This window comes from Hippopotamus amphibius, chromosome 1 (assembly GCF_030028045.1).
Source record: "Hippopotamus amphibius kiboko isolate mHipAmp2 chromosome 1, mHipAmp2.hap2, whole genome shotgun sequence".
Lineage (NCBI taxonomy): Eukaryota > Metazoa > Chordata > Mammalia > Artiodactyla > Hippopotamidae > Hippopotamus > Hippopotamus amphibius.
The window spans coordinates 77,172,720-77,199,347 of NC_080186.1; the positions used below are offsets into that span (position 1 = coordinate 77,172,720).

At 37.8% G+C, this 26,628-nt stretch overlaps 2 protein-coding genes across 14 annotated transcripts in view; one reads left to right on the forward strand and one right to left on the reverse strand.

Moving 5' to 3' along the window:
- Positions 1–17,421, reverse strand: part of MIER1 (MIER1 transcriptional regulator) — a 53,694-nt gene extending 36,273 nt beyond the window's left edge. For 2 of the 13 annotated variants that reach the window (XM_057717096.1, XM_057717067.1), the window contains exons 1-5: positions 16,961–17,094; positions 16,087–16,187; positions 13,343–13,419; positions 3,440–3,464; positions 5–150 (exon numbers count right to left, since the gene is read on the reverse strand). In XM_057717096.1, coding sequence (XP_057573079.1) covers positions 5–150; positions 3,440–3,464; positions 13,343–13,402 — 231 coding nt within the window. In that variant the 5' untranslated portion in view covers positions 13,403–13,419; positions 16,087–16,187; positions 16,961–17,094. The other 11 variants (XM_057717057.1, XM_057717046.1, XM_057717153.1 and 8 more) reach the window with 10 other exon arrangements.
- A 24-nt stretch (positions 17,422–17,445) lies between these two features.
- The window catches only part of DNAI4 (dynein axonemal intermediate chain 4), a 123,672-nt gene continuing 114,489 nt past the window's right edge, over positions 17,446–26,628 (forward strand). Inside the window, 2 exon segments of the mRNA XM_057717036.1 lie at positions 17,446–17,610; positions 17,613–17,724. Coding sequence (XP_057573019.1) covers positions 17,556–17,610; positions 17,613–17,724 — 167 coding nt within the window. The 5' untranslated portion in view covers positions 17,446–17,555.

Genomic DNA, 26,628 nt, shown 5'->3' on the forward strand with positions numbered 1-26,628 from the left:
TTACCCTTGCAAGATCCTCTATTTCAGAACTGAAGTTTGTTTCTCCTTCCATCATTTCTTCTTCTTCTAATGTGCGTTCATCATCAAAATCATGAACCAGCATGTCAGCTGATGGATCAAATTCATGGTCATCTGATGTTGCTGAACCTCCTGGTAAAGAATATTTTAAACAGTTTGGTAAATCAAATTATGTGTATCTTCTTAATATTAATTTATTGTATATGTTATTTGAAGCTGGATATAAGTATGAGGGAAAAGCTATGCACAGCAAGTATTATTTATTGTTTTCTAAAATTCTTGCCCTTACTTACCCCCACAAAACATCTTCTTTAAGAATTATTTTTTACCCTGTTTCATTTCTATATATTTACAGCAACAACTGCAAAACTGGAGGGGGGGGGGGATGTTTGAAGAGTACTGTAATTTCCCAAACAAAACGAGTTGTAAATAAGTCATATCAAATAAGAATGATCTTTGGTATGAGAAAAATCACAATTCTTAATCACTAGATTGATATTTAATAGACCCAATGAGTCTATTAAAATATACAATCATCTGAATATATAGTCTAATGAAAATACAGATGAACTCAAATATTATTCTAGATGAACTCAAATGTTATTCTATCAGCACGTCCACAGAAATATATTCTAATATAAAGGTAATTGTCCTTACTTAGTTAAAATAATCCAAAGATGGAGTATAAAAAGCAACGTTTATTAAAATTGCATACAAAACTCTTATGAAAGGTATTAAAAATAATCCAGTAGGTTACTGTTGTAAAAACTAATCTATTTTTAGCCTGGTGACTGAGGAACATTGCTGTACTCAATAGGGTCAAAACTTGTAATAGTAGACAGCAAATGCTGGGCATGTATAGTCTATAAACTATCCCCATATTTGCCTATTGCCAAACCTGGACTTAAGTTTGCAAAAGCATTGTTAACTAATACACAAATGAGTTATTTAACACTAAAAAAAAAAATTAGTGATTTATTTTTATCAGTTTCAACTGTTAAAGGTTATACTGATAGATGTACCTACCCTTCTATTCACTCCACTAAGAAAACCAATAAGTAAAACAAAGAGATATAGAGGCTGATTTCTTGAAAAATCAGACAGGTAGGAATAAGGGGGCGCCAAGACTCCAGGGTTCTTGTTACCTCCCAATACTTTAAGCGTAAGAACCACTTTTTGAGTGTTTACTATGTGCCAAATACTATGGTCAAGCACTTCACATACATTATCTCATTTAATCTTCAAACAATCCTGTGAAGAAAAAACAAAAACTTGAGGCCCAGAGAGTTTAAGTAGCATGTTTAAGCTCACAGAGCCAGTAGATGCCAAGAATGGAATTTTAATCCTAGTTCTGCTAATTCCAATGCCTTTGGCTTTTACTGAGCTCCAAGGGTCCTGTAAGTCAGAGTTTCAGAAGCAGTAGATATTCTACCTCAAAGAATACTTGAAAAGACCCTATGTTTACAAAGATGAGTAAACTGCAAACTGGGTCAGATGGCAAAGCCCTTAGAGATCAGTGTGCTCTTTGAGGAACATAACAAAATATTGATATTAAATGTAAAATAACTAAATATATAATTGCTAAGTCAGGTATCGTCTATCTTGTTACAGTACGAGTTATCAGAGTCTTAGAAAGATTTATAAAATAAAAACATTTAGAAAAGTTTATTATCTTTTCTTCTGGAAATTAAGAACGCAGCATAATTTTAGTAGAGGATCTTAGTACTGGGTGAGGGACTAGACACAAGGGTTCTATAAGAGCAGTCTGAGAATCACTAATTTAGTTGCAGCTTTTTTGTCCCAGTCATTATCCCTTCTTTCTGAGTTTTCAATGGAAAAGTCCCAAAACTTTTCAGTTCACACAGCAATCTTCTAGGACATTTAGTCAATAATTATGTATTCCTACAGATGTTGCTATACTTTTCTTCTCCCTTGTAGGCAAAAAGATCCTAAAAAAACTCACACTACCACTTTGTATACTATTATCCTAATCATAATATAATTCCTATTGGATGCAAATATTGTCAAAAAATAATTATGCTTAATTCCTAACTACTTATAGTTTTTTACCAACATAAAAACCAGCTCACATGAGAAGACAGTACCAAATCACAAGTGTTACATGACTTACTTTAAGTCCTCCATTTTTTTTCACTATTTGAAAAGCCAATTATATTTAAAGCCTTGCTACTTCAACCCTTCCACTATATGAAATTACAAAGTATGGGTGAAGTGAACCTTTTCTCCCTTCACACTCTAATTCCTTTCCCCACACATACACTGCAACTGTTCTCTATAAACTTTCAATTTCAGTTTTTTTCTTGACAATCCGACCTCTTTGTTTTAGCTGACTTCTTTTCACCTTGTTCTTTGAGACCAACTAACCATCCTATTCCTTTCTATTAATTAATAAGGCCCATCATTAGGCTGTCTCTTACTGTATCCTAGGGAAAAGAATCCCAAAAATAAATAACTAGGGGTAGGGAGTCTGATGCTTTGTGTAAGTATTTTGCTTCAGAGTTAAGGCAAATAATCACTGCTTCATCACAGAATTCTATCCTACTGCAAAATTACTACAAAGTACTTTACATCTTTGCAAAGACTCAAATGATAAATTCAGTTTATAATACATCATATGCACTCATTTAATCATTTTATTACCTTCCCTTCCCTATATCCCCACCTCTAATGGCTAGTAGATATAACTGGTTTACATTGGTGGAGTCTATAGACAAACAACTTAGCCTGGGTCACGTGACTACTATTATTAGCATCAATTCCAAAGTGCAAATGTCACAAAGGACATAGCCCTTCACCAGTGGATCAAAACTTTTTTTACATTAAGTTTCTATTTCTAATTTTTTCCACCAATTTTTGTAATTGCCTACAATTAGTATTACTTAAAAGAACAATAAACATTTCCTTGGACAGAAGCCTGATATTGTAAATAATAAAATCTAAAAATAACAATTTACAACACTCCATTTGTTGAATCTTTTATTTTACCTTTCCCTCTCTCATATTAAATGCATTAACAATACTTTTCTCAGATAAAATACTTTGAATTTCTTATACAAGCAAATATTTCTAAGCAGTTTATGATTCCTTTTTAAGAATACACTTCAAATATACTTCAAATGAAACAGCAAATAAAAACTAAACAAAATACATGTGGCAATTCATAAAAAAAAAAAAGAGAGAGAGAAGAAACCCACAAATAGTCATGAGGTTGAACTCACAGTAGCCTCACCTGTACCTTCACGGGGCAGTCAAATATTTCATCCATTTCTTTTTCCCCAGAGAAAAGAAGCATTCAGAAGAAAAGCAAGTCAGATGATAGTCTAACTCCTCTAACCTTTATGTAACTAATAGGCCAAATGTTAGTCAAATAGAGATTACAAAAAATACAGAAAATACTTACCTGGACTTGAAGACTCAACAGATGGCTGAGGAGGGGAAGAAAAGAAGAAAAATTAGCATCTTTGTGTAGTAAATCTTTATAAACATTACAGGAATTATTCAACAATTAATATAACACCAAAAACTACAGCTATGTTTTAATGTCTGAATTGTCCAGGACAAACCAAAACTTCCCATATAATCCCTTCTCTGACATTATGTTTACTTACAGAGAAAAATCTGAAACACATTCCTGAATCTAGAAACAAAGACAATAATGTGGAACAGATTCAAATTTTTAAAGGCAGATATGTATCTCATAATATATGTGGTTCAAGAGATATTATTTTAGATCCTGGAATTCTCTAGAATAGTCTCTCCTTATCAATACAGGGAAAATTACACCCAAGGTTTGCTATCAAACAGGGCTCTGGCTTAAAATGAGTGTGAGAAGAGAGGCAGAAACAATTTAAGACATTATTTAAAATAAAAATTACACTGTAAGAAAGCAGAAGGAAAAATTTAAGTGTTACTTAAGCACCGAACAGCACATTAGGTTAACTTTACTAATGCACAACATACTTTTAAATTACCATAGAATTAGCAACCTTTCAAACTCAAATCTGAGGAGGTTAAGTTATTTGATGGAAGATCACAAAGATTGCTAATTATAATGCTTCTTCTACTGTACCATTCTACCTCTCATTAAAGATAAAATTGTTAGCAACTTATTTTAGTGTTACCACCACTTGACAATTTGTGGTTGTTTTATCTTAATTCAGTTAATTCACAATTATAAACAAGTCATCTACAAACATCAACTCCATTAAGACAAATTCAATAACAGAAATTCAAAAGATGCCTCAAATGACATGAACTTTATAACTAAAACCTTGCCTATTCATTCCAAGCTATCTATTTCAGGCTCATTAGAAGTCAGAGATGCTGGAAGTCCAAAAGCACTAGCAAAAAGATAAAGATATTCTAGTATTTTCCTTCTTTCTACTAAGAAATGGGGCAGAGAGGCAAGAACAAAATTGAATGAGCAAAGTGCCCAATTTTTCAAAAGCTAGGCATCGAAGACAAATTCTTATAAGGCATTAAAACTTCATTTTGATAACTGTCCACATTATGCTACTGCAGTAAGTATGACATTCTAGAATCCACATGGTAACTTAGATTGTTTGGGGGCATACTTTTTCAAGGGTCCTATTTTTTCCTTTTAATTTTTATAGGAGAATGGTTCTTGCCTATAGAATTGTCTCATTCTAACAAAAGACCAACAGTATTCAGTATTATATATTTTCAAGTGTCACACCACCATCTTTATTTAACAGTTACTCTGCCACAACAGAGTGAAAATGGTGCTACTGTTAAATTTGGTTCCTCTAATGGGAAGCTGTAGAGTAGGGTAACAGAGAATAATGTAACCATAAAAAGGGTTTTTAGCTTGTTTAACATCTTTTGAACAGTTATACACTCCTAGCTTAAAATGGATTTAACCACCACACAAATTATTACATAGCAAGTCACTATTTTATAATATTATTCCACTTTTACATCATACTTTACTTCCCAAGTTTAAGCATAATCTCTGTCCAAGGCTACAGCAAAGTTAACTATTCAAGGGGGTTCACAATCCACAGAGTAGCCTTACAATGTTGTTTTTTCTTTCTTTAGTAAACTTCTGAAATAGGTTTGCATGGCATAAACAAACAAACAAACAAACCCCAGGATTTCTTTCAAATTAGCTTAAATAAAATAGCTCTTTGAGCATTTGGTTCTTTTTGAACACTTCAATAATTATTCCATTTAACAGTCTTCTGATAAAAGGCTAATTAAAAATAAGTTATTCTACAGAATGGTACATTTTCACTGATGTTATTGATATTGGCAATAATAGAGACATTGAATTGTGGCTGGTGTCTGTATTTGTGTTTGTAAAATGCCTCAAACTGTGCTAAATGCCAATAAACACCATATTGATTGTTGTATTATTGGTAGATAGTTACCACTTTAATGTTCTGAAAAATGCCCCAAATATTTTCCATTCATTAAGATACCAAATGTTTAGAGGACTGATAGCATTTTTAAGTATAGCTGGCATAAAGTAGAATACCCAGCGCTCAAAACAGCACTAATCATATTATGTTAGACATACTAGAATGTTTTAAGAAACATGATTTGATGGATGGTACAGATTAGAACTGGGGGAGGAGAAGCAGGAATGCTTTGCATATAGATACATATTTTAGTATTCTATGTTCAAAATAAAATTCTACTCTACCAGTTTGGTGAGGACAGGAGTGAGATAGGTTTCCTGAAAGTTAATTATATCCAATTAAATCAAAGATGAGCTTCTGGAAAACAGGCATTTGAAAATAGTTAACACTGTAAACATTACTTTTGCCAATCAACAAACAAAATGATTATCTTTCAACTGAAATATGAGTTTAGTATAATATAGGAAATTTTAGTATGAAATGAGGGTATTTTTATTTAGGTATTTAAAAGAACAGCAGAACCAGCTTATGTTCACAGAGCACTACATATTTTCAAATGCATAAAGTTACTTGATCATAAACCTGACAATAAAACTTGCCTCACCTACCTCATTTTATAGATTAGCAAACCCAGGGAGATAAACTGACTTGATCAATGTTCCAAGGTGGGTGGTGAAGTTAAAGCCTAGTCCTGATTCCTTCGATACTTCCCAAACAACTATGTTAAAAAAAAAAAAATCTCTTTACCTCTCTCCTCCTTCCCTTTTACTTTCTCTTCCTTTTTAAAATGGTTTTCGTCTATCCAAAGTATGTTTAAAACGTGACTGCCAGTTGTCATCTGTCATGTCAGACTTTTATCTATGTCTCATTAACAACTGGTATCTCTAACAATACCCTCCAGAAAAACCTACATCTACCATTAATGACTACAGCAAAGAAGGAAAGAAGGAGGAGGGGAAAAATTAAACTAAAATCTAAATAGGTACTCATCTGTAGCAAAACCTATTTTTAGAAAAAGCTCAAATTATAAAATGTAGGCAGTAAAGATTTTTTACATTGGGGATTAAAATGTACTTAAAATGCACTCATACATTACTGGTAGAAGTATGACAGTTTAAGCATTCTGGAGATCATCTTGCCAACATGAACTTACCCTACTGACATGCCTAAAACAGCACACCAAGATATATGTATATTGTTTATTACCACAAAGTTGTCTATAGCAAAAAGTTGGAAAAAAATTTAAGTCCATCATTTAACTAGTTAGAAATGAAATATAGTTTTTCCAAGCAATGGAACATTATTAATCCATTAAAAAGAATGAGCTCTGTTTGTACTGAGAGAAAAATGCTAAAAAAAAAAATGCATATATATACTGTATATATTTTCATTTTCTTTCTTTACTTCTAGATTTTCAAGAAAACCTCGTAATTGTCATTTTTTTAACAAGTTTATATAATTTTGAAAAAAAACTAGTTTTCTTTTAGGCACATACATAATTGTTTTATCTGAGATGTAAAACACTAGGGAGACAGACACAGAGTATGAATGTGCTAAATCAAATTAAAGAATGAACGCTGTTAAGTTTTATACCTTCACCCATACATATGATTTAGTTAATCAAGCTGCTAATAGTTGTAACGTTCAATGCCTCAGATTTGTCCAAATGTCTCTCTCCTGTATTTTTCTAGACCATGGTAAGAAATATCCCATATACCAGAAAACTGTAAATTCAGAGAGAAAAGATCAACTAACTAGAATATCATCATTACTAAAACAGAAAGAAAGAACGAACGAACACGAAGACTCTCTTATCCCAGGCAATCAAAAGCATATTTTCAATGAGTATAACTGTCTTAGCTAATTGTTCCCCTCAAACTAATTCCATCACCATTTAAGTATTATTATCACCTACTCAGTAACCGCAGACACTAAATCAGAGATTCTCACAGTGATTGGGAAGAAGATAGAAAGGAGTCAGGGGTCCTATTCCAGGGTGAAGGCAGGGAGACAGTGTCAAGGGCTTATCATCCCTCTTCCTCCATACAAAACTAAATCACTTAAGTTTGAGGTTGGTTAAGAAAGTCTTGGAGTTAAAACTAGCAAATTTACCACAGTAGTAATAATTTAGAGGATGAACTGCTATTACTAAGCACTAGGAATTCAGAGGCCTACTAGGTTCCAGTCTTAATTGTGCCACAGACTGCACAATCTGGGACAAATTACATAAACTCTTCGCTCAGTTTCATTTTCCCTTAGATGAAAAGATTTAGAATTCTTCAAGTTTAGTTCAATTTCCTTTGAGATCTAAGCTCTTTACTTTTATTATGAATTGCTCCAAAGACATAACACTACAGAGTACTTAGCTACACGGATGGGATATGTTTAAGATGCTTCTAAATTTTTTTTCAAACCTAGAGCTATTGGGAAAAAAAGATCTCAATTTGCAAAAAGCTTCTGGGGATTACTACTTTATGAATTTCATATCTACATAAACCTAATTATAAGTCATTCTAAGCCACAACATAAGTCAAACAGAATGGGTCCCCAGTAACAACTGGCACTTCTTAATCACTGCAACAATTTGCAAATTCTTTGAAATATTCAAAAAAACTTCATGCAAGAAATTTCTATATAGCTGATTTTCATAAAGACACGCTGAAGTTTCAACAGCAGTGTTGTATTTCTGAATTATCTGGGAAAACAATTAGTCTCAAGAATTCTCTAAAAAAAATTTACCTTTGTATTTCCCAACTAATCTTCCCTACCTTACCAAGCACTTTGACTGTTACTCCTTCTGAATTAAGATTTTTAAGACCTTCATGCATTGGTGTTAAGCACTTTGGATAAATCCTTAATAGCTCTGTAAGTATAGACACTAAAAAAAATTTTTTTTCCATTACCAGTGTAATTATTTAAGACCTAAATTCGCTGCAGTGAAACAAGTTTTGTTTAGAGTAGAAATGAAAACTATCAAGAATAGCAGTCAAGATAATCCTTTTTCCTTAGAAAATCCTACACTGAAAAATGCTACACAAGGAGTCTGTTTTTAAGAGAAGTGGATAGATGTGACAGTGAATAAATAAGATTATGTATTATTGTTGGAAATACTAAAATACTTGAAGCTAATACAGAATAGCAAATCCACTAAATTTTCTTCTCTTTATGAGACAATACGGCCTTAGGTGAAAAGATAGGTCTTGCACTATGCTGGGGCTTTTTTTTTCCCTTGAAAAGGAAGTTCCTTATGTGTTTACAAACTCTGAAACGAAAGACAAATTGTTCATCCCCAAAGGTCCGTACACCACATTCCTTATAAAACCCAAAGGATCGACGATTTCTTCCTCTTATTCTTTCTTTCTCGTTGCCTTTGTAAAACTGCCTCTACCCTGTAATTTCCTTCAACTAGCACAGCCTCCTTTTGGAAGGTTGATTAATAATTTTAAGGGATAATAAACAATGAGAAATATTATCAAAAAGTATTAAGAAATGGAGCATATGCCATTACTTCTATATACATTACATATGTTTTAAATTTTATTACAATTTTAATAAGCATTTAATACATACTTCCTATTATGGACTAAGATAATCAGATCAAGTATAAAAAATTAGTATTTTATGTTCACATCTAAAGCAAACTATATTTAAGAATTAAAGACTTTTCTGGAAAACAAGGTCAGGGTCATTCTGTGTAGGAAAAAACAAAAACAAAAAAGCCCAGAAGCATAATACCTACATTTTTCTCTGGAGACATATGTGTTCAATACCCTGTTTTCCCCTCAGATTTATCAAATAAACACATATTGTCACTTTGCACTTACTGTTATTTCACCAGTTAGCTTCAATCCTCAGGTCTACTTAACCAAAAGCGCAAGAGCACGGCATTTGAATTGCTTTACCACATATTTCATATTGGCAGCATAAAGAATGAATCTCCTGAGAGTTCACATAAAAGTAAAAGCACTCTATAAACCAAGAAACTTCTCCTTCACTTAATTTTTAAAATGACTAGTCTCTAAAATCATTCTAATTACTAAAATATTGAGATAGGGAAACTAAAATTAATTTTACTTTTCACCACTTGACCTGTTCTAGGCTTTTTGGGACACTTAGGACAGAGATGAAGAAGGTTCCTCCACTCTTCCTCTAACTTCACTATAAATAAAACCATCTACAAGTAACTGAAGAACATAAAAGATGAATTTTTAAAAGATACCAGATGACTAAAAAAGTGCACTGAAAACAAAATTCAGCGTTTTTCTCCTTGAAATTGAACTATCCATGTGTTCCTACAAAATATGAGAGTTCCATTCTCTAAGTGATGCAATTTTTAAGGAAACTAAAACATACAACTGAAATTATTAGGAAATGATTAGTGACTCAAAATATTGCTTTTCCTCTCTTACATGAATGCAACCATCTTTGATTTCTAAAACAAATAAAATGCTAAAATGCTTTTATTTACATATTAAGTTTTCAGTGTGGTAGGTAAAATTTCTGAGTAAGGTTTTTTAAACAAATCTCACTGTATTTTCATACACGAAGATATTTTCTTTCAGTAATATTTTACTTTAAAATATGACTACAAAACTTAAAGCTCGAACCATTGAGAGCAGCGCCACGAGGCAAGAAGCCACATTACCTATTACGGCACACTGCTGCTTATCTAAGGGGCATTCACTGAAAGGAGATCCACTGAAGACTACGAGACAAAATATATGTAAATCCAGCTACACAGAACTCCTTCCCCTGTTACACAGGAAGGAAAGAAACACTTAAGAACCTTGTCAGGACGAAAACTCTTTCAGCGAAGTGGAATAAATCCAGTCACAACAATTTAAGTGAAATAAAAAGTACTATGTTTTCTCCAACTCATATTCCTTGAAATACAATTATTTAACCACAAAGAGTAAAAGAAATGGAAATAAATCCTAAGATCTAAATTTAGTTTTAAAGCAGAATATTAAATTTTTAAAAATAATATTGGCAGCAGTCAATCCTGCTAGAGTAAAACCTCTTCCTCTTGTAATAGCAAATACTTCAGGACATAAAGTCAGTGTCCACAGAGAGGGGAAGGCACACCCTAAGAGCCACTCCATAAAACTTAAGCTTTAGGTCCCTCCACTCAACAGGTACATGAAAAGGCCCCCAAATTAATATTCTTTTCCATAATCTACATTTCTGTATTCCAAGGTTTAAAAAGGAAAAATTATGGTATTGACAAAAGTGTACTCACCATTGACTTCATTTAGCCAATAATGAAGATAAAAACTGGGGGTTGGATGGTAAATATAATTTACCTACTTCCTGAATCTGTTTTTAGGCGCCTCTGAGACAATGAAAATGGTAATTCTAATAAGAAAACAATGCCTTTATCAACATTTAGAGTGGCTCTACTCAAAGAAGACATAAAAGTCCAAATAAATCACCTCCTTAACTCCAGCGAGTAAAGGATACTGAAATTCTTATGAGGGTAAGGGGAACAAAAAGGTGTTAAAAAAAATTCAAATGTTTAAAGGTTTAAATCACAAGCAAAAATTTAAATCACCAATAGTATACACTAAATTTAAATTAATCAACAGATGTTGTTTGCCCACCGATCTGAGGTCCCAAAATGTAAAACAATCGGCACCGGAGAAAGGGGGATCTGAGAACTCGTTTATCAGAAAAAGAGCAAATGGGGGAAAAAAATCCTTTCCTAAAGGTGGAAAAAACTGGAAGAGAAAAAAGACACGAATAGACAGCCTTCATCAGCAAGGGGAGAAAATGCCTGGAAAGTGATGGGGAGTAAGAAAGGGAGAAAACAACTCTTCTGAAATGTAAAGAGAGAAAAAGAGGTTCTACGATGGGGGGGAAGGGGGAATGTTTGAAGAAGTGGGGAGATTCCCCCAACCTAGAGGGATGGATTGCGAAAGACCAGGTTCATTTTCTCCACGCTCAACTGGTCACCATCAAGAAAATTTGAGTTAATCAAAGGCCTTTTTCCTTACGTTTTCCCCAACACAGGCGGAATACCAGTATCAAACCGATGGGGGTGACGCGGAAGGGCGCAACAGCATCTCGGATAGGGAGGGAAGAAACTTCGCAAGAAGAGGAAGCAGCAGCTCCTCTCTTGGCCCCTAGCACCGGCCGGCGAAGTTGCGCCAGAGGCGCCCCTGCCCCGCGGGTGCCCCTGCCCCGCGGGTGCCCCCTCCCCCTCGCCCCTCTCCATACGCAGTGCTACGCAGCCCTCGCTCCTTCAAAGTGCCCCCGAAGTCCAACTACGCCTCCGCTTCCTCCAGCCCCGGACCCATCCCAACTAAGTTCCACGGAAAGCTCCCGCCCAGAGCGCGGCCTGTTCCGGACAACAGGTGGGCAGTGGCGCCAGCAGGGCTGGGCCTCCCCTAGCCAGGCCCACTCCACTCCTCCCCGGCCCGGACCTGGGGGCGCCCGGCTCCGGGACGGGGAGGGGGAGCTCGCTCCCTTACCTCCGCCATATTTGCCGTACTGACGGGTCACATCTCCGCGGCGGCCGCAGCTGGGTCACGGCCAGAACCCGGATGTGAGACTCGGCAACGGGACTCCAGCCGCCGCTGCCGTGTCTGCCGCTCCCGCCGCCGCGCGGGAACGCGCAGGAGCCGCCCGAGCGCGCCCACCACACCCCACTCCGCCCCCTCGCGGCGCCCGGGCTGAGCTGGACTGGAGGGAAAAGGCCGGAGCGCGCGCGCGGGAAGAGGAGCGCGCGCGCGGCCCCGAAGCAGCCCTCCCCCGGAGGAGCGCCGAGGAGGCGGAGCCAAGGTGGGTGTGGGGGGAGGTGGGCATCTCAGGGCCCGGCGCCTCCCCTGCCCTAGCGGATCCGCGACTCCAGCCCGCGAGAGGGCTCTAGGGACTAGAGAGGTCTAGGAAACTAGCCAAAGGAGCCGCGTCCAGCATTCACGTCGCAGGGAAAAAGATACGATACATTTCACACGTAGGCCTTTTTTGAAGTGCATTTGTTGGAAAACGGATGTTGCTGTGATGCAACAACGCCAAGAAGTGCGCTTTGAAAGCGGTTATCCCTTGACAGATATTTCTCTTGGTTCTTTCCCGACAGGAATTGTAAAATCCCATTTACCAAAATCTTAGCGGTCAAAGCAGAGATTAAGAAAAGGGATTGCGCTGGGTATACTGCCATCCTCATATATCATTTGCTTTTCCTCACACACCTTCTGCAATGCCAGTAGCAACATAATTGTGCAACGGTTGAATTCTGCACAACTTGAGAAAATTTTTAAATGTGAAATACTGAGAAGCTGCTCTTTGATAGATATAAATAATCTCTGACTCGATTGCATAGATGGAGAACTTGCTTATGTGCAATGCCCGAAATGCCTGCAATTTAAAAGTTTATTTTAATGTATTGGCTTAGAATTGCCAGTTGGCTTTGGTGCCAATTCTGGTGATTGCCAGAGCCAATGATTGCAAAATAACAAACATGTTTCACTTCCATGACTAAGGCAGATACGGGGTAATGCAAACGTGATATTAAAACGTGCACTAACACATTTTACCAAACCAGAAGTTAGAAAGTCTTATTTCATAAAGACTGTTTTCCCCCAAATGTTCAAGGGTTCTTCTTAATGCGATTTCAAAAATGACTACCAAAATCACCCAGTTAAATATAAAACTTATTCATTCCCTCCAAATAATGTGATGCCAGCACAATATATTTGATAAATGTGCATGTATACAATTTTTCTTTAAACTGATACATAACTTACAATGGAATATGGGGAAGGCTGTTTTATTTGTATTCCCTTAAAATTCTAGACTATTAAGTAGTTTCTTATTTCCAAAGATTCAACATTAACTTGAAATTCTTATGTCCAATAATAATTTGTGCATGAATATTTTGTGCATTTATAGGTATATGAAGTAGCTGCTAAGTGAAAGGACATTACCTGGTAATATGACAGGAAAAGAGTCCACAGACAGTCTGTAAACCAATTAAACATAAACATCTGATGCACATTTTCTACTGAAAGAAAAGCAAGGGAAAGAAGAGAAAGGAAAACTTTAGGGTTCCCAAATCTACAAACAATTTTTACCATTAACTGTACTGTACAGTATTTTCATTTTATTTTTTAAATAGTTATATAAGTGTTTTTCAGGATTCCTTGGGGGAATAAATATTTTAGCATAGGTATATAGTCTCTAAGAGTTACCCTGTTGAATTACCTTAGTCCTTTGGACTCAAAATAGAAATGACTTTCTTATAAGTCAGTTCATATTCAAACACTTTTCACTTTGAGATGCTTTATGGAAACAGCTGTGAAGGCAAAGAACAATGGATGTGCATAGACCTGAGGTGGGTAAAGATAAGAAGAATAAGGGGCCTAGAGGTAGAAACTCAGGCTTTATAAAACCACTGGGCTGAAGGAGAATTATCCATTTAAATATGAAAGCTAATATATGAAATTTAGCTGGTTATCAAAAGAAAATTAAAAATATTGTCAAAATGCAAGGTACAGAAATAACTTGCTTGCTAAAGCCTATTCAATCCTTGATTCTTGTTAATTCATCAATGAGAATCCCAATTGTGGTAAAGAGCTGGGGATCACGGCCCTTAAGCTACTGAATCAATTATGAAATTATCAGGGATATCGAGGTTTGGGACATATTTGAATAGGTATCCATGCTACTGATAAATGACTTGTAGATTTATTAATATTGTGTGTCAGTTTTACCATTTTTATGTCTCATCATATAGTGGAAAAATTCCCTCTACATTTTTCTTCTTACTTTTTTTTGTAAATGGGGGTTAAGTTTTGGGTTTTTTTTTGTTTTTTAGGTTCAGATATTCTAAAGGTAAAGAGAACAGCTCCAATATTGTAACTCATTGGTAACATTATTATTGAATTCAGTATAGTTTTACTCCCCATTTTATTCTAGTGATATACTTATCTTTAAAAATTTTAAGAGCCATCTAAAGGAAAGCAAAGTCTTTCTCAAAACTCTTGTTTACCTCTTCAGTATCAAATACGTAAAAATTAACTATTCATCAGCCATAGAATCTTAAATGTTGGACGGGACCTTAGAGGTCTTCAGTCAATTTCTACACTGTCTAGGTAGGAATCCCTTATTCTGTTTCCCAACTACCAGGCTTTTCTGCCTATTCTTAAACACCTCCAATAACTCACTGTCTCATGAAAAGGCTTCTCTTTTCAAAAAAACCTCCTAATGTTTAGAACATTCTTTTTAATCAAACCAGAATCTACCTCCTTGTTATTTCCACCCATTACCCTAAGTTCTTCAGCACTTTGGATTAATTCAACAGATGTCTTCTTTGCATTCAAATACAAACACTCAATATTTATACTTGGGTTAACAAAAAATAAATCTTTAAAGCCTATTGATACTAGAGGAGCTGAAAACAGGACATTACAGAGTTGAAGGCATGGGAAAATTCTCCATTACCTATGAGGTGTTTAAAATTATTAGTTTATAGTCTTTATTATTGTGATATCCAAAATGGTGGTTCTGTTAGAATTGTATAGTGAAACGTTTACAGTTAAGCTAAAATGTGTGGTTAATTCCAATTATATGTGAAGTTTGTGGCTAATGTCCCCAAACAAAAAAATCACTATACAAAGCCTGAATAAATGCCTCTTTAGCTCCCATTCCCCACCTAAAGGCTTCCTCATTTTCAGGCAAGCTAATATTAACTTTTACCACATTAAGCTACTCAAAACTACTATTATATTGGGAAATTATTTTTGAGCAATTTACTGCATACGCCATTAAAAAGTTATTAAACAATTTTATAGAGGCTGCAATACACAAACATACATACGTACACACACAAACCCCTCACAGTTATTATTTGCTATTAACAGAAGCATTTTAAGATTTCAGTTTTTCTTCAACCCTATCCCAAACTAACCAATAAATAAACCTGGCAATTTACATATACCTAAGAAATATAACCTTTTATTCAGGACCAACACCTTATTCAAATATAATGTATATTATGTAAACATGTTATGCAATTCAAAAAGGTACCTCTCTTGAAACAGCACATTCAAAACCCTAAAACCAAATTCCTTATCTAACAATTTTCAGAGTCCATGAGTCCCTTTTGAGATTATTAACTATTTCCTTAAGTTTTTATTTAAAAGTGACAGTCTACACGTGATGTGCAGGTAAAAATTTATGGATAACTATACTAATTTGGTTAAGAATGTTAAAAAACTTCACCTAGTTTTAAAAATGACATTTTAGATAAATTGAGAATTTTACCTTTACTCTAGTAGGCAGAATGTAGGTTACAAAGCAGTAAAGCATTACATTTGGAAGCCCCACATCTATGTAACAATCAGCATCATCTTTTTTGTTAGTTTGATTTTTATTATTAACACCACCCCAAGACATGTAGATAGCCTTTTGGTTCTTCAAAGAGCAGTTCTGGTTTTTCTTTTCATACTTTTTACATAAGTTTTATCCAGTGGCTCCATTTTATCAGATTATCACAAATTGATACTTTGACAGTTTTTATATTGTTGACATGTTATTTTTCTCTCACCCAAACTCTGGAAACTATTGGCCATCAGCAGTTCTCAAACACTGGAAGAGTAATATAACATTTACATTACTTGAGGGAGTTTGGACTTTCCCTCCCTTAATCTCCAAGTGTGCCCCTGCCTACCAGCATCACATCCGTCTTGTCTGCATTGAACCTCAACCAGTTGGTTCTTAACCACGTCCGAAACTCTGCCAGGCACTGGGAGAATCGAGCCACCACACCATCTGGATCAAAGGAAAGAGAGCCTCAGTAGTAACGAGACTAGAGACAATGATACTACAAGCTCACCATTCACTGTCTCTAATTTTTAAAAAGACGGCCAGGAATTAGGACAGGAATCCCATGACAAAAAAAAAAAAAATGAGCCTTGAGTCATGCAATTTGTAACTGATGATAAAGGAATAAAAGCGACCCAATAAAGAGGTCGCCTCATTCCACCCATGACTGAAGAAAGAAGGTTCACTTAAGTCCGGGTCATCTTGGCTAAGCAGCCTCAATAGACGGGCCAGTCTCGTAACTGCATAGGCTTTTCTGCAAAATTAAGAGTTTTAGCATCGGAAAAAACTTTAGGGATAATTGGGCCCCAGAGAGAGGTAGTGACTCGCCCAAGGTCACATAGAAAACGAGGACTACAGATGGTCTCCAGGCCACAGATCTTTCCACCAAAAACTAAAAGAACAAGGCCATTCAAAGGCGGGGGAGACATCTGTCCTCAGGGATCCTCCCATAGGCTGAGAGGACCTCATTCCCTCACAGTACGCTCTTCGAGCCTCTCTTCCCTCCCTCCCTCCCTCCGAAAAACGCCGGTTTGCCCAGGACCCTGCTCACCACAGGGGCTGCAGTGGGAGCAGGAGCCTCCCTGGGGTGAAACAGGACCCGGAGATACAGAGGGAAAGAGGAGGAGCCACAGCGGGATGGTCAGCTTGGCCCCACCCCGATTGGGGTCCGGGGCCGACAGCAGAAGGGGACGGAAGCGGACAGGACGAGGCGAACTCACTCCGCAGCGGATCCCCAGGGTGCCGCGGACGCCGGGCAACACCGGCGCCGCCGTCACCGCCAAAGCAAAAGACCCGTCTTGGGGTGGAGGCGGGGCGGTGGTAATGGCGATGGGCAGCTGCGCATGCGCCTTGGGTGGCCGGCGGCACTCCGGGAAGGGAAGCGCGCCGGGCGCGCTCTCTCAGCCCCTCCCCGGAAGTTAAGGGTCTTCCGGGCGGTACTCTGCAGTGGGGGGAGGGGAAGGAGAGAAAGGGGACCCAGGACAGCTCGCAAGCCCGTCATCCCAAACAGGACTAAGAGAGGAGGGATGGTTTATGGAGGCTGCACTTACAGCCGCTGCCGCTGCTGCCGCCGCCGTCTCCGCTGCTGCCGCCACCGCCTGAAGAAGCCCCATCCATCCGCCTGCAGCCCGGGAGACTCAGAGCCTGGGAGGGGCCTGGGGCCCGGGCCGCCCGCCTCCTTCTTCTAGTCGTCGTCCGGAGCTTCCTCTTGCTCCACCAACCCTCTGCCCTCCCCTCCGCCTCCTCCCTCCTCCTCGGCCTCCAGCCGCCAGCCAACCGCGCGGCCGCTTGTTGAGCCAGGGCTCCACGGTCTCCATGACGCCCGGCAAACATTCCCGTGCCTTAGCCCGAGCCGCTAACGCCGGGGGTTGGGGTACAGGGACTCCAGAAGCAGCCAGGGAAGGGGGTGGTCTGCCACTCCCCAGCCAGTTGCCACCATGCCCATGTCTCCGGTAAACAGCCGCAAGCAGCCGAACGTCGGGGTGTAAGTTACGGCGCTAAAACCTTAGTCCACCCCCCTGGGTCCGGGAGGTACTCTGTAGTGGGGGGAGGGGAAGGAGAGAAAGGGGACCCAGGATTTTAGAAAATCCTCTCTCTTACTGCATCTCTGTTCAGTCAGCAACCCTCGAACCTCCAAGGCGGCAGTGTCTCCTTCCTTGGCCTAGCACAGCCTTTTCCAAACCTCTACTGCTCTGCTTGCTCTCTGAGAAAAGACCTAGTTTGTTTGGAAGCACCCTTCCTCCTAGCACTCCTGGGTTTTTTTCGGTGTGTAGTCTCCAGCTTGTTCCCCCCAAGCTATGCCCAGGTGGTCAATCCTCTCGGCTTCTGAGAGCCTCCAGACCGAACATTACTATGCTCTGTAGTCGAGGTTTTTTTCTGCCTTCTTGTCATACCATCCTGCTTAAAACCCATTCCAGCTTACAGCATTCTGTTCTGCAGCAGTTGGAGGAGGGGCTGAAGAAAAACACACAGTTTACAGCTGTCTCGCTTACAACTTCAAATGGTCTCTAAGTCCAGCAATTCCACTAAAGTTTCCTAATTCATTCACTCTCCCACACTTTCAGATCACTTTTGTTCTCTCTTCTCAAACCTTCAGTGTCTCATCTCTCCAGTCTCTTCCTGCTCAGCTAATCTTTCTTTAGCAGAACTTGTTGAAAGTTCTTGGAAGAGAACCGTCCGCTCTTTATTGGATATGGTACTCAGGTTTTTGTCCCTCCGACCACTCCACAAAAAACAGCTTTTGTGAAGGTCAGCAATGGCTGTCCAGCCAAATGCAATGGCCGTTTCTCACTTTCTTTCTTAACTCACCTATCAGCAACTTTAATCTAGTTTACCACTTCTTGAGTTTTGAATCACTTCGTTTGGTTTCTGAGACAGCAGTCCTCCCTTAGTCTCCCTTTGGTTTATGCCTACTCGATTTCAAAATGCTTTGCTAGTACCTCTTTATTTCTCCCATATCTAAATATTGGAGTGTTGATGGGGTCAGTCTGTAAGTCTCTTCTCTTCACGTTGTTTTTTGCCTTTAAAAATTACCCGTTTAATGATGGTTTACAAGTTTATTTCTCCAGCCAACACCTCTCCCAAGAAAACAGACTTAAAATCAAACAGCTGCACTTAGAAGTTAATAGGCAGCTCAAAATTCGTATCTAAAACTGAACTTATTTACCCCTCTAATCAACTCTGCAGTCTTCCATTTCAGTAAATGGTGATTTCCACTCTTCGGGTTACTCAGTAAAAAACCTTGGGTTACCCTTGACTTCTCAATACCCCACTGCATCAGCAGATTCTACCATTTATACCTGCAAAATAAATCCAGACTACCGCTCCAATGTAAGTCATTGTCACATTGCAGTAAACACCTAGATGGTCTCCTTGCCATTCAATATAATAATCACTGTGGCTCTTCTCAAAGGACTCCAATTTTTCCCATTTCACTCAGAGTAAAAGCTCACATCCTCATTAGGCCCCACAGGATCTCACCTTGGACTCTTCCCCTTGGCTAATTACACCTGATATTGTTCCACAACAATATCAAGCAGATTTTCCCACTTCAAGGCCTGGGCTTTTGCTGTTCTTTGGAATATTGTACCCCCTAGTCATCTCATAACTCACTCATTTTCTTCAGATGTCACCTTATCAAAGAGTCCTTCTCTAACTACCCAACATAAAATAATACTAGTCTTCCCAGTACTCCCATTTTCTCAACTTGCTTTATTCTCCATAAAATTTGTTTCTGTTTGGTATATTATATATTTGTTTATCTGTCTTCATTCAAGCTATGATATACTCCATGAGAGCAGAGATTTTTGTTTTGTTCACTGCTATTGCAGTGAAGAAGACAAATATTTGCTGGCAGCAAACAAATGAGTGAATATAAATTTCAGTAACATTGGTTACAGTTCATCTTGTCTGGTTTTTGTTTTTACTTGTAGGTATGGAAATCTCAAAGTAAAATTAAGTTGGTTTCATGTGAATTTTTAAAAAGTCATAAAACTCTCGTACTACCTGAGAGAGTGTTAGAAAAATTCCCCCCCAAACTGGGGATTCCTTAAATAATGACACATTCATGGGAGATTACCTATTAAGGAAAGAGTGGCGTGGGGATAGGAAGTAGTATAACCATCACTTTTTGAGGTAGCCATGTTATCCAATTAAAACAAAATTTCATAGACACTAAAATTTACAACCATCGATTTGACCTAATATATTATTTCTCATCTTTCTCAGTTTAGGACTTAATCCTGATCTTGAAAAGGATCTCATGAAACACGTATTTATCAATTTTTCACTTTCTCACTTCAGTTTTTCCTGTATTGGGTCTTTCCTATTGGCTTAGCAATACACATCTTCCTCAACTTACAGTGAGGTTATGTCCCAATAAACCCATCATAAGTTGAAAATATTAAGTAGAAAATGCACTTAATACACCTAGCCTACCAAACATCATACTTAGCATAGCCTACCTTAAACATGCTCAGAACACTTACATTGGCCTACAGTTGGACAAAATCATCTAATGCAAAGCCTATTTTATAACGAAGAGTTGCATATCTCATGTAATTTATTGAATACTGTACTGAAAGTTAAAAGCAATGATTGTATGGGTACAGAATGGTTGTAAATGTATTTGTTGTTTACCCTCATGATTGCACAGCTGACTGGGAGCTCTGGCCAACCTCACAAGAGAGTATCATTTTATGGCATATTAGTAGCTTGGGAAAAGATAAAAATTCGAAGTACGGTTTCTACCGAATGCATTTCATATTCACACCACTGTAAAGTCTAAAAATCATAATTTGGGGATTGGCTATATTGGACAATCTTCCATTGTGGTAAAAAACCACTAGTGTTTTCTACAATGTTTTTATCTCACTTCTTTGCCCAGTTTCTCTGTTCTTCCTTACCTGTTCATTCATTTCTGTCTAATTTGGGTGGAAGGGAGTTTTCATCTGTTCTTGCATGTTATTCTCTTTTCCCATTAGGATCCTTAGCATATTAATCATAATTTTAAATTCCCAGTCTTGACAATTCCAAAATCTCTGCCATATCTTATTCTGGCTCTAATGCTTGTTTTGTTTCTTCAGACAGTTTTTTGCCCTTTGGTATGTCATATATTTTGTTGAAAGCTGAACATGTTGCATCAAGGAATATGAACTGAGTTAAGTAAGCCGTTAGTGTGAGGTTTTATGTTTATCTGTCTAGGAATTAGGCTGTTTGCTGTAGCTGTAGGTTTCCAAGACTTCAGTTTCCTCTAGTGTCCTGGTTTTTGTCTCCTCTGGTTTTTTAGGTTTCCCTAGAGACTCCTTCTTAGAGTCAGCCTTGCAGTTCTTTCCATTATAATCCCCTGTTATTATACAGTAGTCCTGTTGATGTGCTGGTAACATGTGTTGGGGGGAGAGGAAGTGTGCCATAATCCTATGATTAGGTCTTAATCTTTTAGTGGGCTTTTGTCCCTGGGCTATGACCTTCTGAAGTATTTCTCAGAATTTTTCTCTTCAGGTGGAACAAGAAGGGTAGATGGACTTCAAGTAGGGTTTCCTTTCCCCCATATTGATTAGGCTCTGCTAAAATGGTTTTCCTTGAGGGGAGCCCTTTGTTAAAGGTAACTGAACATTCCAGGTATATTTCAGAATGGTTACTTCCTGCCCCCTGCTGGAACTATCAGGGAGTTTTCCTCTGATCTTCATCCTAAGAGCTTGGTGGAGCTCATGAAGGTAAAACTTGATAACAGTGTGGCGTCCTCCCCAAGGCTGGGCCCCCCAGCAATTTTTTCTCTTTTGAATTAGTGGACACTCTATTTCTAGCAATTAGGCCATTACCCTTTAGGTTTCCTACCACTTGTTGGCTCTAGTGGCACTTTCTGCTCCCAGTAAGTTGTGATTCTGTTAATCCTGCATCTCCATCTTTCCGTACAGGGGTTTTACTGTAACCTCAATTCTCTGATGGATCTAAGAACACCCACTGATTTTCACTTTTCTCTGCCTTTTTCTTGTGAGTAGAGGATTGATGTCTTTCACAGCCTTTACATGTCAGACAAGAAACCAGAAGTATGTTTACTCTTTAACCCTTGCAATCTGTTGTCTCCATTGCTGTGCAGCAATTATTCAGAGGTCAATAATGAGTAACCTAAATGTTTCAAAAGTCACCAATTTCAATGGGCTTTCTTTTTTACCTCTCTGAAGTATTTAACAGTGTCAATCCTCCCCTCCTTAACCCTGAACTGGTTCACTTATTACTAGTCTAGATGCCTTTTTTCTGGTTTTACTTTCTACCTCCAGTTTCTCTCCTTGGCCCTATTACCTTCTCTTTGTATCTTTAGGTTTTTATTTTGGAATTCAGTTCATTTATTATCATCTCCGTGAAAGATTCTCAAATCTGTATCTCCGGTTCTCACTCTGATCCTTGAAATTCACTTTCCTCTTGATTTTAACTGCTACCAAACAGCTCCACCAGGATATTACTCATAATATCTAAAATCGAACATGTCTACAATTTAACTTCTTATTGTGCTTTGGAAATAGACTAATTTAATCATCACATTAACTCTGTGAGGCAGTTACTATTACTAATCTTAATTTATGAATGAGGAAAGAAACAGATTAAGAAACTTGCTCAAGAACACATATTCTGTGAGTTATTGGGTGAGTTTGGGCAATTTAATCGACCTCTTTGAGTTTAAGTTTTCTTGCTTATAAAACATGGCTATTAAATATCTCATAAGTTATTATAAGAATTGAATTAGGGTGGCGGTCATTTTGTAATGGATAGAAATATCAAATGACAATATTGTGCACCTGGAACTAACAAAGTTGTAGGTCAATTATACTTCCATTTTAAAAGATAAAATAAATAAAAGAATTGAATTGCAAACATAGCTGGCAGTACTTTGAAGTTTAAATTTTAAGTGGCATTGTTATCAATTACTAAGTCCTATTAGTCCTAGATCTGCTTTGTTTTAAGGGTACTTGGGATATGTTTTAATCAGGTATGGTAAGAAACATAGACACAGAAATAACTATCATGAAGGAAGAAGTTTGTTTGTGTTTTAAATACTCATAGACCTTAGAATCAGGAGGCATGGCATCCACACCACATAGAGGGCCACACGAGGGAGCACCAGGGCCAGGCAGGAGGTAAAACGAGCAAGCGGAAAACATGGGCAAGAAACTGTATTGTAGTTTCCATGGAGAGGACTGGACAAAGCAGAACAAGCAGATATAGGAATAGCTTGTTTGAATAATTTCAGAAGGCTCTGGGCATAGGAACTTATCTCTAGTTGTCTAGTTCCTGCCCCTGCAGTGATTAGGCCAAGTAGATAGTGACCCAGAGAGTAAGATCTCTTTGAGAGCCTGATGAAGGAGATGATTGAGGATATGGACTCTGGATTGGTTGGTTTGCATATAAAAGGTGTACTTGTAGGCAAGTCCCTTACTATGTATATATAAGAATTGATTAGCCCTGGGAGGGCAGTCCCTCCAGGGTCAGCAAGTGCCTAGATGTCAAAACATCAAAACACAGAAAATAAAAAGATATGCTTAATACATGTTGTATCTAACATTTGTTTTATTTCTCCATTTGCCAACCCAGGTTAAGCCTTGATTACTTCTCACCTGGCCTATTTCCATAACATCTTAACTAGTAGTCTTCTTGCTTCTAGTGTACATAGCTAAATTTTTCTGAAGCATAGTTTTGAGCAGTTTATGCTTATGCTCAAAATCCTTCAAAGGTGCTCTCTGTTTGTATAGTAAATTTCAAAGACTTAGCCTGGCCATTTAATTTTTTCAGAGCTTAACTTGGTTTTCCTTCATGCACCTAATTAAATCATTTGATTCCTTGTATATACCACATGCTTTTCTACTTTCATTGTTTACAGTGATCTTTGCTCAGAGTGCATTTCCTGTCTTGCTCCAGTGCCCTCGTCCTTCCTCACCTGCAGCTGCATCAGACACAAACACACGTACACATGCACACCCTATGCACTTCTTTTGAATCTGACCTACATTCAAGCCTAACTCAAACGCTACCTTCGTGATTTCTCTGCTCACTCCTCTCACAAAAGGTAATCTTTAACACAACTTTCATTTTATCTTATGTCTTCTGAGGCAAATATAATTTTGTGCTTGCATTATAATATATATGTTTTTTTAATCATATTTTTATTTTCTCTAATCTCTAAACTTTAGCATTTCTGTCCATTTTGAATGTAGGCATAAGCTACACAAGTTTTAGCAATACCTGTGGTTTTTGATTTTTTTTTTTTAATTTATTTTTCACTGCATTGGGTCTTCCTTGCTGCGCACAGGCTTTCTCTAGCTGTGATGAGCAGGGTCTACTCTTTGTTGTGGTGCGCAGGCTGCTCATTGCAGTAGCTTCTCTTGTTGCAGAGCACACCGGCTCTAGGCACACAGGCTTCAGTAGTTACAACACACAGGCTCAGTAGTTGTGGCACACAGGCCCTAGAGCATGCGGGCTTCAGTAGTTGTGGCATGTGGGCTCAGTAGTTGTGGCTCGTGGGCTCTAGAGCACAGGCTCAGTAGTTGTGGTCCACAGGCTTAGTTGCTCCGAGGTATATGGGATCTTCCTGGTCCAGGGATCAAACCTGTGTCCCCTGCATTGGCAGGCAAATTCTTAACCACTGCACTACCAGGGAAATCCCTGTAGTCCTATAATCATATATATGTTTTATCTCTTATTAGACTGTCAGCTCCTTACAGCCTGTATCTGAGTCATATTGTATCCCTGCCACCATGTAGCCTTATGTACAGTAAGTGTTTTATAAACAACAATTGGATAAATGAAAGAAATTGATTTGGTTCAGATTGAAATTTTTACCTTCATCTCATTAAAATAAGAAGGCGTTAATACAGACACTTTCCTCTTGTGGTTATTTGTTTCATAGTGAGATTTATGCATGTGTAATGTGCTTTTAATGTCATTAGTCTCTTTTTTCATAGAAGTGATCACCAGATGTTCATTCTACAGATACCAACTGAATGCCTTAAATTTTCCAGCTACTGCTCTAGATATTGAAGACATAGGAGTGAACAAAACAGATGAGGTTCCTGCTTCAGAAAACTCAGGAATATGCAGCTACATAACCTCTTTTATCATGACTGTTTTTCATGCAAAACTTTCAAAGTGAATATCTCCTGAAAGACATCCTATTTTTTGCCCACTAATTTGCCTCTATTGAAAGCATCTGTTTTCTAACATAGCTGTGTGTGTACCATAAATTTCTAACATAATTGGCTGCAAGTACTTATTTCAATTTTTTGAAAAAAGGAGCCTGTACTTTCTAATTTCCCACTCTATCAGGCAGAGTACTAAGAGTTGGGGCTATCATGGTAGACATGATAAACATGATTCCTTCCCATAAAACTTATAGGTTGAAGATTTGGGAGAGTTTACTGATGATTCTCATAAGATCATGGTAACTACCTAATTGGTAAATGCAACATCACTTGCTAATTCATTTCTATTTAGTCCCTATGGGAAATAAAAGAGGAAGAGCTGGGTTTATGAGTAAATGGATATGATTTCATTAAGCATCTATTTAGTTTGAGATGTCTAGTAAGAATTTAGCTGGAGCTACCCAGAGGGCTGGTAAACATTTGAATATGAAGATTGACAGAATGTTTTGAATTGGATATGATTTGGGAATTCATTCAACAATTTTTTGTTAGCTACTGCGTATTGGGTGCTATTGTAGGCATTAGGGATACAGCAGGGAACAAAATAACACAAAATCCCCAGCCTCGTGGAACTTAGGTTCTCAGGGTTAGGGGGTTGGGTGGGGAATATCTGATTCATAAGATGAATAAGTAAAAGATATGTTAGTAAGAAGTACTAAGGAGAAAAATAAGGGGATATGAAGTGTTTGAGGGGTATTTGACCTTTTAGATAGGGGAGCCGGGGAAGACCACACTAAGAAGGTGGCTTTCAGTAAAGACCCGGAGACAGTAGGGATGCTAAACATGTACATAGTATTTGAACCAGTATAGTGGCAGCAAGAGCGATGACAGATGCTTAGATACTGCATATATTTGGAAGTCTTTTCACCTGAGCAACTGCAAGAAAAGTCTTACCTTTAACGAAAAGGGAAGACTGCAAGAGAAGTAGATTTACTAGGTAAGGTGAGAGTGAAATTATTAGGAGCTCAGTTTTGGACATGCTAATTTTGAGTTAAAGATGTTAAGTAGGCAGGTGGAGATGAGGGTCTAGGATTCAGAGAGGTCCAATTAGAGATACATATTTGGGAGTCATTATATAGATGGCATTTAAGTTATGGCATTGAATGAGTTCACCTAGGTTATGAGTATAGATAGAAATGAGAAGTCCAAGAATGAACACTGCAGGAAAAGTAGAAGGTAAACCAGATAAGGGAAGTGCCCTGCAATCTAAATTGTTTGTTTAAGTCGAAAAAGAATGAACAGCTAATTTGGTAAATTCTGCTGATAAGATGAGAACATTGAGATGACCACTGGAATTAATATTGTGGAGGTGACTGGACCTTGGTAAGAACGATTTTGGTGGGATAATAAGGGCAAAAACCTGATCATGTTAAATTCAAGAGAATATATATACAGAGAGAGATTAGAAACAATAAGTAAAGACAGTCTTTTCCATCTCTCCTTATAATTAAAAGAAGGATGAATGGATGATAGCTGGAGAGCTAGATGGAGTTGAGAAGTTTTTTGTTTAAGTTAAGAGAAATAACAGCATGTTTATATGCTGAAAAGAATAATCCAATAGAGAGAGAGAAGCTTATGATGCACGAGAGAGAAAATTACCAGAACAATGTCCATGAATAGGCGAAAAGGAATGGAATCTAGTGCACATGTAGAGGAATTGACCTAAGCAAGAATCACAGATAACTCATTCAGAGTAA